The 13734-nt window shown below is 38.2% G+C and overlaps 1 protein-coding gene across 1 annotated transcript in view; it reads right to left on the minus strand.

The window, feature by feature from the left end:
• Positions 1-107: 107 nt before the first annotated feature.
• The window catches only part of r (carbamoyl-phosphate synthetase 2, aspartate transcarbamylase, and dihydroorotase rudimentary), a 309516-nt gene continuing 295889 nt past the window's right edge, over positions 108-13734 (minus strand). The window contains 7 exon segments of the mRNA XM_068366994.1: positions 108-249; positions 504-639; positions 769-839; positions 5795-5936; positions 8346-8372; positions 8375-8434; positions 8436-8468. Coding sequence (XP_068223095.1) covers positions 595-639; positions 769-839; positions 5795-5936; positions 8346-8372; positions 8375-8434; positions 8436-8468 — 378 coding nt within the window. The 3' untranslated portion in view covers positions 108-249; positions 504-594.

Below are 13734 nucleotides of genomic sequence, written 5' to 3' on the forward strand. Positions count from 1 at the left end.
AGAAAATTGCTCTTCTATAAATTCTAATGCTCTTTTTTTTATTAGTTTTGAAGTTACAAATATTTGCCAAGAACTTATAAAAAATATTTAACCAAAAATTACCTGATGAATGCCCTGCGAAGAAGCATACTGAGTGATATAATCTGGCATCCCAAGGCCAGGTGGTGCTACATATCTTAATTGTACATTATACAATGTTAACACCCTTGCAAGAGAATGAACAGTTCTACCATGTTTCAGATCTCCAACCTGCCAAAAGATCAATATGTCAGATTAAATACATCAAGCTATAAATCCTATACATTATCAATACAAAAACTGTAAAAAAATAAGTTTTCTCATAACCATTATTGTATGTAAACATAAGATACTATACACAACTTTCTGGATATTCAATATTTCTATCACAAATCCATAATGTGACTGGGATCCCCCCATATAAGTAATTGCCGGGAAGACACATTATGTTAACACTGAAAACTGTGTATACAGTAAAACTTTACCATGGTAATTATGAGCCCATTAACTGTTCCTATTTCCTCACGAATAGCAAACACATCTAACAAGGCTTGTGTTGGGTGTTCCCCAACACCATCACCTGCATTGATAACTGGGCGTGGGCTTACTGCCTGCTGCACGCTGAAAAATTAATGTGTCTTATTTCAAAATGAAGTAGTTGTAGAATAAAACTAGGTATACTTTTCAAAAGTTTTAAAATATGCTCCATAAAGAAAATAATGAAATATAATTAAGCTATATTATACGTACAGCTACAGCGCCAGGCTCTGGATGCCTAAGAACAACAACATCAGCATATCCAGCCATCATCATCACAGAATCTGCAATAATTGAAAAAATTTTACTTACAGTACAAAACATAAATAAACAGTAATAATAATAAAAAACAAAGATGGAAATGGAGGTACAGGGAACGAGAAGGAGAGGGAGACCAAAGCGAAGGTGGGTGGACCGTATCAAGGATGATCTTCGATCAAAGGGATTAACCGGTGATGAGGTGTGGGACAGAGGTACTGTAGATGGAGAAAGCCAACCAGAAACATCAACCCCACATAGAAGTGGGAAAAGATGTAGACAAAGAAAAAGAATAATAATAAAAAACAAAGGTTCTTTGAGCCATCTCTAAGCAAAGAACTGTACTGTCTCATGCCTATTACTTTCCATATATTTAGTTCCTTCTTATTTCACATTACAACTTTTTTTAATGGCCCCTTGCTCCTGGTTTCACTACAAATTTCAGAATGACTTTCAACCCAGCAATAAGAAAGGAGTCTAAATAACTTTATATGGACGACTAGTGTACGCCCATCCAGTAAGTAAATGTATTTTCAGAAAGATGCACAAATACAAAGTTGAAGTTTTCTCTTTCTATCTTGTTGGACTGATGTGGCTCCAACCCTTTTTACTTTGGATATGAATAAGCCTTTACAAATACGGCATCAATTCAAGAATCACAAGAGATTTTACAATCTTATTTTATTTCTATGAGCCTCCACTGAGTTTTATTCTGTTCCTGCCTGTGGAAGCTTGGAATGTCAACGTTACTCCTTAAAATTAAGTAATCCTCGCTTTTTTCTTTCCTTCCAATACATAAATGCATCTAGTAAAGCAATGAGATTAGTGTCTAACAACAAAACCATGCTGAAAAATGATAGCTAGCATCAATTTCATAACTTGTATCAAGTTTAAAAGTTGACATGAAACGACCACGACTTGGCTCTTCCGCTCCGGGTCTCAGTTTTTGTCTTTTTATACTTATTTTAGTGTTTTTAATATGTCTTTTCAAGATTTGTTAGCAATCACTGTACTGTACTATAGTGCATAGGAATTCTTAGGATGATCATGACCCATATTCTTTGTTTCGTGGTGGGGGACAAATTTTCAATTTAGAAACTCTTGTGAGGAGTGTAAGACGCTTTTCTTCTAAGAGAAGTATGTTCATGATCAGATGAACGTTTAAAGCATGTTCATGGGTAATCCGGAGAAGGCATGGCTACTTGTTTGTAGAGGGGAACCGGTTAAAGCTACGTCAGGCATTGACCTTGCTACGGCCTAACTAGTTGGTTTTGTTAGACATGACTTTTTAAGAGTTTAAACATCTTTAGCTTCTTTAGAGGAACCTCAAAAGGTCACAAAGTTTTAGATTTTTTAATATTCCAGGCTTAACTTGACCTGCTTCCAACTAAAGCCTAAATTTTCAAGTGTAAGCTAGTGGTTCTAGTGCACAATTCAGTAATGGTTCTGATGGTACACAGTACCTCACAGATTTGAGATCCTTTCATAGAACCTTGAATTCTTTAATTACTTCAGATCTTTCTGCTGCAAAAATCCTTCCACTCCAGCATTTCTAGCTATCTTTTAGACATCTAAAATTTGAGAGGCAGAAGACTGTTAAGTCAGCCTTGATCCTTATATCCCTCCACTCACTAATGTGCCTCTGAGAAACTGCTTATGCCTTATTTGCAGAGATGAAATAAGCCCTTTCTTTTATGCCATTGGCATGGCAAACTGTAGAATTCCCATAGACCAAAATGTTTTCATTTTGAATCTGTTGGAGATTTGCTAAAATTACTCGATTGCTTCAAATTTAATTGGCTAAGTACTTTATTTGCTTACAAGCTTGGCCACTAGCTCATCACAAGTTTTCTCTTACGGGGTAAATATAGTGATTAATACTGTACCTTACTTGCATAAATGAGTCTCTTAATCAAATACACTTTAGTTCCCTTACATGGTCCAAACAATTAAAAAAGCTAAGAAATATCCTAAAGTATTAACCAGTCTAAGGCTGCAGCTAAGGCGTCGGAGGACTGTCCCATAGCCAACACACAGCCAGTGCTAGAAGGACTCAAGCTGACAAGACCGGAAGCAGAGACAGAAGGTGACACTTCTGCCAAGATAGGCTAACCAGGCAAGGTAGTCGAGACTCCACAGCAAGAGGAATATAGCACAGGATGGGAAGCTGCAGACGCAGAAAAGGAAACTGCCAAGGCAGCAGAAGAGAACCCCCAAGGGGTACCAACTCTTTGCCTAGATAGGGTTAGGCCATAGGGAGAATTGTGCAGAAAGCCAAGCCTACCTAGAGGGTGAGGGAAAAACTTAATAGCTAGGATAAGATGACTAGACAAGAGGAACTGTAGTTCTCAGTACAGTCAGGGTATGGCATAACCAGGAAGGGAAAGGGGCAGAGAAAATGCCCAAGGGTAAGTCTCTAAGGTGGCAGAGAGATTTAATCCAGGGAAGGAAAAAATCTTGCCCACCTTGGGCCAGGATAGATAGCCTACAAGCTATCCTGTTCAAGGATGGCGACGGAGAGTACTTCAGCCGCCATGGACTAGACAGAGATGGGAACAAAGTTCCAAAGCAGGTAGACACACAAGCATGCACAAGAGGAGGGGAAAAGGGTGGTGATGGGAGACTCAGAAATTGATAAGGTGGCATGACTGGAAGGCCTAACTGCCACACTAGAACAGGAATAGAGTTCTAATGGGTCTGCAGCAATAGGGCGCAGAGGGCAAGTCCTCACAACCATCCATAGTCTACCAAAAAATAAGAGGGAAACCTAAGAATGGGTAAGGCAGCACAAGGGGTCTACCTGTCAGCATTAGAACAGGGGGTAATGTATTCCAATGGGTAAACAAGAAGTAGACATAGGGAACAAGTTCCCAAGACCTGTGCCACCTCACTAAAAATATAGGTTAGTGGAAAGTGAAAACAATCACCTGTATGACAACTATAAAACACTATCTAACTCCCAGAGGGACCTTCAGGACCGCAGGCTCACCACTGACACGCGTCGCCAGCATGGGAGGCTGGGCAGCCTCACAAAACCAGTAAGGATAAGAAAGAAGGGGATGGTGCACAAGTGAAAATTTACCAGTCATGGCCACTGGCCATGGTGGAGCTAGCCCAAGTCAATGCTGATAAAAAACACACAAGAAACACCATAAGAAGGGGTTGGAATACCTATAATCATACCACAACTATGCATTTCTGAGCGATTTGGAAACTATGCAATAGTGCTCAACTGCATGCTGCCCCCCCCCCAAAAAAAAAAAACCCCCCCCCCCCCCCCCAACAAAAAAAAAAAAAAAAAAAAAAAAAAAAAAAAAAAAAAACAGACAGACAGACAGACAGACAGACAGATAGATAGATAGATAGATAGAGATATATATATATATATATTATATATATATATATAATTATATAATATATATATATATACACTAGCTTTCAAATCAATTAATTTAATCTCTATTATCAATGTTGTGTAAGCCATATGTTATTCAATTGCAATATGATTACCACTACTGTTGAAGAGTCAGGAAATTTTACCCTTTCTATATAAGGCTTTCAAGTAAATACAGATGAGAACAAAGTCTTCATGGATTTCCTTTAGACAAACTTTGGATTTATGTATATGTATAATTTAAAAAAAATACAAATACTTAATAAAAAAAGAATGGTCCAAGTTTTTCCCCCAATTTAATGAAGGGCCACTCGGTTGAATTACTGTAGTTATATTTACGACAGCTTATTCACTTTTTTTTTTTTTTTTTAGGAAAAGAGAAAAAGTATTAGATTAGATGATAAAAAAAGAATGAAAAAAAAAATTACGAAATGAATTGCTGAAGAATTGTTTAATTTAAAACTGCTGTAGTTAAACTCGGAAGACTCACAAAGGTATATACTATTGAGAGAGAATAATAGGGACAGTTATTACAGTACTTTTACAGTTTCTTTATGCTGTACACACGTAGAGTCTCATTTAGCTACTTGAGTTGTCATCTTCAAGGCTTTATTATCAACATTTCGGAGAACTTTAGATTAGGAATAATGTCTCTATGATTAATGACTCTGGAGGCAATTTCAAAACTTGGAATAAAGTGATCACAAAGCCTCTAGAACAATTAAGGGTTACGGAAAGAACTTATTAAACAACTGATGGATTAAAGTTCTGCATGAAAAAAATTATAGAAAGCTAACAAAATTTCCAGTCCACTCCTATGGGAGAGGAGATGGACAAGACAGTCCAGAATCTCACCAAATAAAACTGAATTTCTTGTAGTAAGTAAGTGTTGCATTACAGTACAGTACTGTATAGTAAATTCTCAGCCGATTGAATTAGGGCATATAATTACTGATAAGTGATCATTCCTACACCGACAAATATAATACATCAGGATTCCTTTTTGGTCCCACAATAGCATGAGCTGTGATCTATGTTAAAAAGTTTCTCATAAATGATTGATGAGGCATAAATTCCTAAATAAAAGAGTTAAACCAATAAAAAACAAAGACTTGTACATTTAAGATAGTTTCAAATGTTATGTTCTAATAGATATGAATTTCCTCCAAGCTGCTGACTGAAAATAATTAAATCCTCTGCAATACATCCCAGATTATCTACATCTATATAAGGAGACCATCATGCACTGATAAACAATTCCATCTACTGTACTCAAGACTAAAAAAACGACATTATCAATCTTACTAAACTAAGTAGCCTGGTTACAGCTTTTTATTATTACTGTATTAGTTGACTAAGAAATCAAAGTACAGTATTATCCAAATTATTTACTTTATCAGAATGATATGCTTCATAGTGAATTGTTTGGGTGAAACAATTAATTAAATGTAATATTCTATGGCATGCTACAGTACTGATATACATGACTGAACAGACCCAATAACTATGGTATGCGATAAATGATAAATTAAAGTATTTTCCAAATCTCAATGTCAAATTCTGTTCATTAAAGTCCTGTATATTTACCTTCTAACGTTTCTCCTTTTTTAACAGAAGAGGTGTTAGTATCCATAGTAATAACACGTCCACCTAAACGTTGAAAAGCTGCTTGGAAACTGCAATGCGTCCGAGTTGAGACTTCGTAGAACATCAGCGCCATTAGCTTACCCTGTATATAATAGATGAAATACTGAGAATTGTGTACAGAATTACCCAAGATTCACTAAAGGCTAAAATAAATCCATAATAAAATTTTTAATCACATGTATGTAGCATGCACCAAGATAATTATCTATAACTGTCTTACCTCTAGCAATTTTGGGTTCCAGCCTTTCAGCATGAAAGAAAAGAAATCACCTAAAAAAATATTCTGTGACTAAACCTAAGAAGGTAATGCAAATTATTTGCCTCAATGGAATTATATAGTTCAAGAACAGTAGGGTAAGTGAGATTAGACTAGAATTTGACAAATTAATAAAAAAATTGCTATATAAGTTTAATTCAATATTTTTGAGTTATGTGAAATTTTACCTGCATTTCTAAAAAAGTATTTTCTCAATCTCAAGGTAAATGAAGAAAAAATTTCAATTACCATACAATATTTACTTTTTTTTTTTGCCAATTAAAAGCAATAGGAAAATTTTTGTCATTTCAAGGCCAAAATAAATTATTAAATTGGATTAATGTGATGAAAGGTATCAAGAATCCTCAGAGAAGTTTTTCCTTGACAATTTATAGAATTATCACACGAGTGGGCCCTAACTCCTAACCGAGCCAACTGTACGAGGATTCCTATGAACTACAGGTCACTAGACAACAGCAAATGACAGTAAGATTCTACGTTTAGTTGGATCACTTAGTGTTGACAACTTAATTACTAGGCACTAACATTCTTTTGCCTGAAAGGGGATACAAACAGTGAATGCATCACTGTGGAGGGCTGGCGGCAGAAATAAGATTAGTTTAATCACCTACCATTTTTTAAGGAATAAAATTTCATATGCATTAGCTGAACCAAAACAGAATCTGAGGGGTATGGTGAGAAAGAAAGTAAGAGTGGAGGAGATGTCAGAAATGGTCAAGGAGGTGAGGGATAGGATGTGAAATATTGCCAAGCACCAAAACGGTGAGATGCCAATATTCTACTTTTTTAAGAGGTACAGCTTTTGCTCTCCTGTCTTTACATTTAAAAAAATGATGAAATTTTTTCCAACAACCCAGCATACTCATCACACATATCAATTAAATCCACAATCCTTAACCCTATAAATTTTAGGCTATTCTTGCCATAAAAAAAAACTCAAGTGCTAATGGTAAGAACTAGCACAGTACTGCACCCGATATCTGTAATCCATTAAATGAATAAACAACTATGAGCATTTACCAAATTTTCTAACAAAATTTCTAATGCACTGAATTAGAGCAATTCAGTGTATACCATTGTAATAAAAAGGGACTGGTGCAAAATTGAATGAGAAGCTAGATTGAGATACAAGCTATCCAAGAGTCACCTAGCGGTGATTAAGGGGAATCAACATATGAATACATTTTAAAATTCATTGTAATAATACATATAAATATAGCCATCAATAAATGAATGGCTATTTATACTGCTATTTTAAGAATATTCAAGTCTTTATTTTATTTCCAATTCCAGAAAATGGTATATCAAACTTTATTTCACCATTATAGGTTTCAAAATAATTTCCTATGGAGAATTACTTATAAAGATAACTAACTTCCTATCTTTTATCTATCTATTCTATCTACCCAGGCACTTCCTCCAATTTTGGGTGGTAGCTGTCATAAAATAAAAAAGGAACAAAGAACAATTGGTAATTTTTCTTCTCTTAGCTCCTCCCTGCCTGACAAGTGATTCAGCTGAGTTTGGCTGGCACGGCTAGGGTGCCACAGCCCACCCTCTCCCCACTATCCGCCAAAAATGAATCTTCATATAATGAATCCCTTACTGTTGCTACCTCAGCGATTACCAAGGTGACTGGAGGAAGCAGCAAGGACTATCAGAACTACGTCACAATCGCCTGCCATTTATTCCTATTCTAAAAATAGTGTTTTGCCTCTCTCACATCCATCCTTCTATCACCTAGAGCTTTCTCCACTCCATCCATCCACTCAAACCTTGGCCTTCCTCATGTACTTCTCCCATCAACTCTTGCATTCATCACCTTCCTCAGGAGACGGCTATTTTTCCATTCTTTTCTACATGGCCAAACCACCTCAAAACATTCATATCCACTCTAGCTACTAACTAATTTCTTACATCTATCTTTTACACTTTTGACATATTGACTGAAATAAAATATTGAAAATTTAAGCAAATCCTCTTAACAATAATCTCATATTACCTCACATTTTAATAGGGCCTCATGACATAGGAGTACCACTCAGTACTTAATGAATCATTTGATTAACAAATTTTAAAAATCTCATTTGACTACATAACAAGAAGCAAAAGCAGAAACAGAAGAGCATTCAAAAGGCATTCAGTTGGCTTGCATGGCTACATTGTAATAAGTTTCACACTGCATTAGAGAGAAGGAAGAAACTGATAACTAACCTTCAAAATGTGTTCAAGAGGGGCGCTCCTTTGTTGATACATACACGGAATGTTTGTGCCAAGTTAAATATGTTGTGCAACTGGTCTTTTGTTTAGTCCTTGCACACTCAGAAGATGCTGGCCCTGTAAAAATATTTGTATCTTGATAAATAAGATCTAAAATCCTCTTCACAACTGACAATATTGTATTAGGAAGAAAAATAATTAGGCAAAGAAATTCACTTCATTTGTAGCAACTAATATTAAATGAGAACATTTAAAGGTCTCAGTATAAATACAATATAAAAAAAACTTGAGGAGTTCAAAAGTAGCTATCCCAGAATTAACCAGACAGAAATGCAGTTTATGAAAATTAATAAAATAAATTTTTCTGATGATGACAAAATAAAGTTCACTAGAGTTAACCTAAACACCGTCAGAAAAGAAATAAAAAGTTATCAAAAAGTTTAGTGAAATCACTATTTTTTTAAAAGTAACTTGCATTTTTTTTAACTATACAAATCATCATCATCTAATAGGTGTAGGACTTCATCCATGCTGAAACAGCTATTCAAACTTTTAACGAGATAAACATGGTTGCCTGTCAGGTGGGAGGTAGGCCCCTCCCCATTAACAGGTGGAGCAGCTCTCACTTTGATCTTAAATCTAAGAATTTCGCAGTGGTTAAGGTAGGCAGAGTAATTTAAAGAACTCAGGTTTGTATAAATAGGAAAAATACAAATTACTTGAAAAAGCTGCAATGTTTTTAAACAAATTCAAACCATCGTCCTTTTAATAGGATCCTCATCCTTAGAAAGAAGGAAGTCCTTACAACCAAGTGGTCGGTTACTAACCTGGGTAATGTCAACGCATTTACAACCAAGTGGTCGGTTACTAACCCGGGAAATGTCAATGCATTTCAGTCCTGATAAGAGGCGAAAGTAATGAATCGTGTCAACTTCCTATTTATCTGGGCATGAAGATGCCATAGGTGTTAGGTCCCTACCAGAAGACTGGTAGGCAGTCGAGGAAGAACCTATATCTTAAGGGCTATATAGTCTAAATGTACTCACATCATGAGAAATAAGTATACATACATTACTTCCATCCTCCACTCATCTGGAAGGATGGTTAGATACTTCAATTCCCTTCGCTAGTGGGCATAAATAACGATGATGAAGTTGTCCTTCATTGCTGCCAAGTAGCCTATCAAAATCTCTAGGAAAGTTTGCCAAGCTAACTGCATTGTTAGGACTTCCAGTAGCTAAATATTAAAGTTTTTATTCTGTGAACCAGGTCCCTGAGGTGTTACGGTGCCTCAAGTGTACTACCCTTCCTTGGATAAGTGTGAACTGCAGGATCCCTGGAAGTGGGGAGTTGAGTGGAAATCCCTTTGAGAGGATCTCATTAATCAGCCACTGGACCTGATCACCCTGTGTTTCTGTTCCACTGAAACCAGGAATTAGGGAAATTGCTGGATGCCGACCAGAGATGCTTCCAACAACCTTGGAACGATCACTAGTGTAGGATCTCAAGTAGCAAGAATTCTTTAAAGATGAGAGAAGTCTGCAAAGATGTTGCTACAGACGAGTAGGAAGTTCCTGGTTGTGTAGGAGCAGCTAATTTACCTCCCAACATCTGCTAATAGGATAATTTTGGGTGTTAACAGCATGCTCTGCTCTACTATTTTCTGCTTGGCCATGAAAATACGATTCTTAGATCTTAGTCAGAGAAAAACCGACTGTCTCAGACCTGGAGCATTGCTTTCTCAAATAAGATGGACAAATCAATTGTTGAGAAGAGCCATGGGGCAAATCTTATTCAAGTAGATTTGAGTGTGAATGCTCGGGAGTGTCGAGTTCCAAGTTCCAGGTTTTACTGGTAACTAATGCCCTGTGGACAAAGATGAGGTACTTGAACGTTTCCTGTAGGACTGGAGTACGGGTATCTAGATGTAAGTATCCCTCAGGTTCACCATGATATCTTGTTGATAGCAGACTGTACAGTACCTGCCGTTTTCATCCTGAATGGAGTCAAAGAATGGGAAGGTAGGTGGGTCATCTGATCTCGGTCGGCTTTTTCACCATAAGAGTTGTCTGTAAAGACCTGGAGAACTATATGGAGGATTCAGAATGTTCTCTTCTCCTTCATGTTCTTTCAGCACCTAAAGGCCCAGTAGTAACTTCCTTTAGTCTCAGGAAGGTTGTTGCCTCCTGCCTCAGAAGACCAAGTCTGAATAATTCTTGTGTGTTTGGGAATGTCGAATCCTTGAACTAGCAAAGTATATGACTGCACCCAAATAGAGGTCCAACAGGCAGTTGATAAGGATGATCCTAGAAGCAGCATCCATGGGAGTAGAGAAGGTGTACCTCCTATACTATAATGTGGAAGAAAGGCAACACCCTTCATCTTGCTGGCTAGAGCAGAAGCTTCTCATACTTCTTTGTGAGAGGCTTCCAGTACAAACCTATCCTGAAAAAAGACGGTGCATGAATAGTGTGCGTGTGCTGATACTATTTCCCTACGAGGGTAGTTCTTTGGAATGCACTGCTTCTCACTCTGCCAAAAAAAAAGAGAGAGAGAGAGGAGAGAGAGAGAGAGAGAGAGAGAGAGAGAGAGAGAGAGAGAGAGAGAGAGAGAGAGAGAGAGAGAGAGAGAGAGAGAGAGAGAGAGAGAGAGAGAGAGAGAGAGAGAGAGAGAGAGAGAGAGAGAGAGAGAGAGAGAGAGAGAGAGAGAGAGAGAGAGATATGGTGCAAATTCTTCGATGCCATCATCTTTACAATGTTTCCTCAAAGAATCCTTCCACCCCATAGGATACTCGCCAACAGGTCTGTTGGTTGGTTGGAGAGGATCCTTGATAAAGACTATGGTCTATGTGATGGTTTGTATGGAAAGCTTAATCTTGTCGTCTCTCGAGAACTGTCAAAAGGAAGAGAAAGAAGGTGGTGCCCTATAACCCAATTAAAGGCACTAGTTCTTGGTCTCGTATGAGACTGGGCACATGAATACCTGTACTGTGTACCGAAACATATTCTCGGGGAAGGGAACGTTCCCAATATGTAACCTCTTGCCTAACTTAGGAGGCGAGAACATATTAGGATCATCTTCCTGAGTAGATATGTTCCGAGAAAGTACTATACAGTCCATTCCACACATGTAGGGAGAGAACAGTCATGGAAGGTGAGCATGCAATGACATCTGAATGCTTAAAAGTGTCGATGCTGAGATTGGAAACGTGAAGTTGCCTGTTCCCATCCCTATAGCAAGAAAGAGTTGGAAGACCTTGGGGTCTGGGAAACACACTGTGTGTGGGAAGATACCTTGTTCTGGACTGGTTTCTGAGTGTAGGAACATCTAGGTTGAGGTAAAGTTTCGGTTTGTCAGATCTTGTTAAGAGATTTTTGATCTGGTGGCACTGGGAAGGAACAAGTAACAGGTGACAGGCATATCAGTTTGCTGGTGACTCAATAATAACAGTGATAAGAAATGTAAGTTCTGATCACTGTGGTTTTTTGATCATGTAGTTCCCAATTGTGGTTCAAGATCGCGTAGTTACCGATTGTATGGATTCTCATCGCGGCATGGGACTGATCCGGTGGGAAACGATTATTGTAGAGAATAAGTGAGAGGAGACTTGTATTGCTGGGGACACATTTGGAATATTACTGTGAAGATGAAACAAAGGGAAAAAGCACTCTGACCTCTTTAGTGGAAGATCTCGTAATACACACAGGCAACGAGAACTATCGTAGGTTCCTCTTCTAGTGGTACCATCTACTGGAAAAGCTGGAATGAAGTTGATAAGAGAAGTTCTGTGACCTAAAATTCCCTGAAGAACACAGGCACAAGGTATCCTATCCTATTGAATAGTGTCTGACAAGCCAGTAGGAGGGAAGGAAACGTTCCTGATGGACCTCTCAAGATCGTAACCGTATTGTTACCCAAGTAGATAGGTTCCAGGTAAGTAACGTCCCTCCCAGCTGTACGTGGGCAGAGATTGGTCAAAGGAGACCTCATTACTCGGCTGAGAAAGAGGAGAAGACTGATCACATAGTGACTGGTTACACAGACTGCTCAAGCTGTGACAGATCGTTTGTACACAGGAGGCAATCTGGAAAATGATACATGAATTCTTTATGATTAGTTGTGATTGCGGGCGTGGTTGATCATGAATGTGACTATTGTGCATGTGGATGATAGTATTCATAAAGCTTGTGTGTGTGAACGATTGTGATTGTGGACGATCGTGTGCAAAGAAGATTGTATTTGTGGAGCTTGTGCATATGGAAGATTGTATTCGTGAAGCTCGTGTGAGTGGGTGATTATCCTTGTGAAGATTGTGCTTGTTGATGATTGTATTTGTGAACAATAGTGTGGATGGATGATAGTGTGAAACTAGTGCACGTGGAGGCTTGTGCACGGGGAAGGTCATGCGCATGGCTCACCGAGCAGGTGAATGACAGGCTCATGATTTTCTTTTGTGTGAATGATAATGTTCATGAAGCTTGTGTATGTGGAGACATTATATGTGGAGCAGGTGCGCATGAGCTTGTACTAATGGAACCCTTCTGCAGGGAGAGCTCTCATCACTTTAGGATATAATCTGAATAGTCTACTTCACTTCTGCCAAATATCTTTGGAGCAGATGTTGTCTTCTGGTGGCAAGTGAAGTCTTGGCAGCAGGATATGAAGAAGATGAAGGAACAGATGTAAGAGCATCATGTGTTGATACTATTTAACAATAAGGTAAGATTTTTGGCATACAACACTACTCTCTTCCTCAAGGATAGACAGAGAGAAGATTGTCCAGGAATGGGGAAAAAGGACGGCACCCTTCATCCTGACTGGCAATGCGCAAGCTCAGTTCTACAAGAGAGATGTGTGCATTCTCTCTCCAGTGGGGAGGGAAACGGTAAGAGTAAAGTGTAAGCAACTCCTATTGATTGGGCTTCCTGGACTTCTTCAAAGAAGTCTTCATATCCTTCCAGAAGTTGTAATAAACACAACGACAAAGATGAGGCAAGGGAGAAGGAAGAACCTTTAGTTTACCACCTGCAGTAGTTGTGCAGGTTGATGACAACGCTCTCGGAGAAAAAAATACAACACAACCAGGAGGTACATCCTAAGTGCTTTTTCAAGGTCGAGAAGACACTAAGAGAGGAGAAAAGTAACACCATTTCCCTTCACACTGTCAGCAGCAGATGGCTCCTCCAATAAAGCAGCAGCAAAATCTAAGGAAAACAAATTTCATCTTTCACTTTATTATTGTTATAAGGCCACAATCACATGGGATAGAACAGCAATAGATAAGCTGCCCCTCGGGGTTAAGTATATCGCATATTAACAGTTAGCAAGGAAAACACTGCACATCCTTAACTTCTTCCATTAACATGCCTAAAATGCAACCTTC

Source organism: Palaemon carinicauda, chromosome 44 (genome assembly GCF_036898095.1).
Source record: "Palaemon carinicauda isolate YSFRI2023 chromosome 44, ASM3689809v2, whole genome shotgun sequence".
In the NCBI taxonomy this organism is placed as follows: Eukaryota; Metazoa; Arthropoda; class Malacostraca; order Decapoda; family Palaemonidae; genus Palaemon; species Palaemon carinicauda.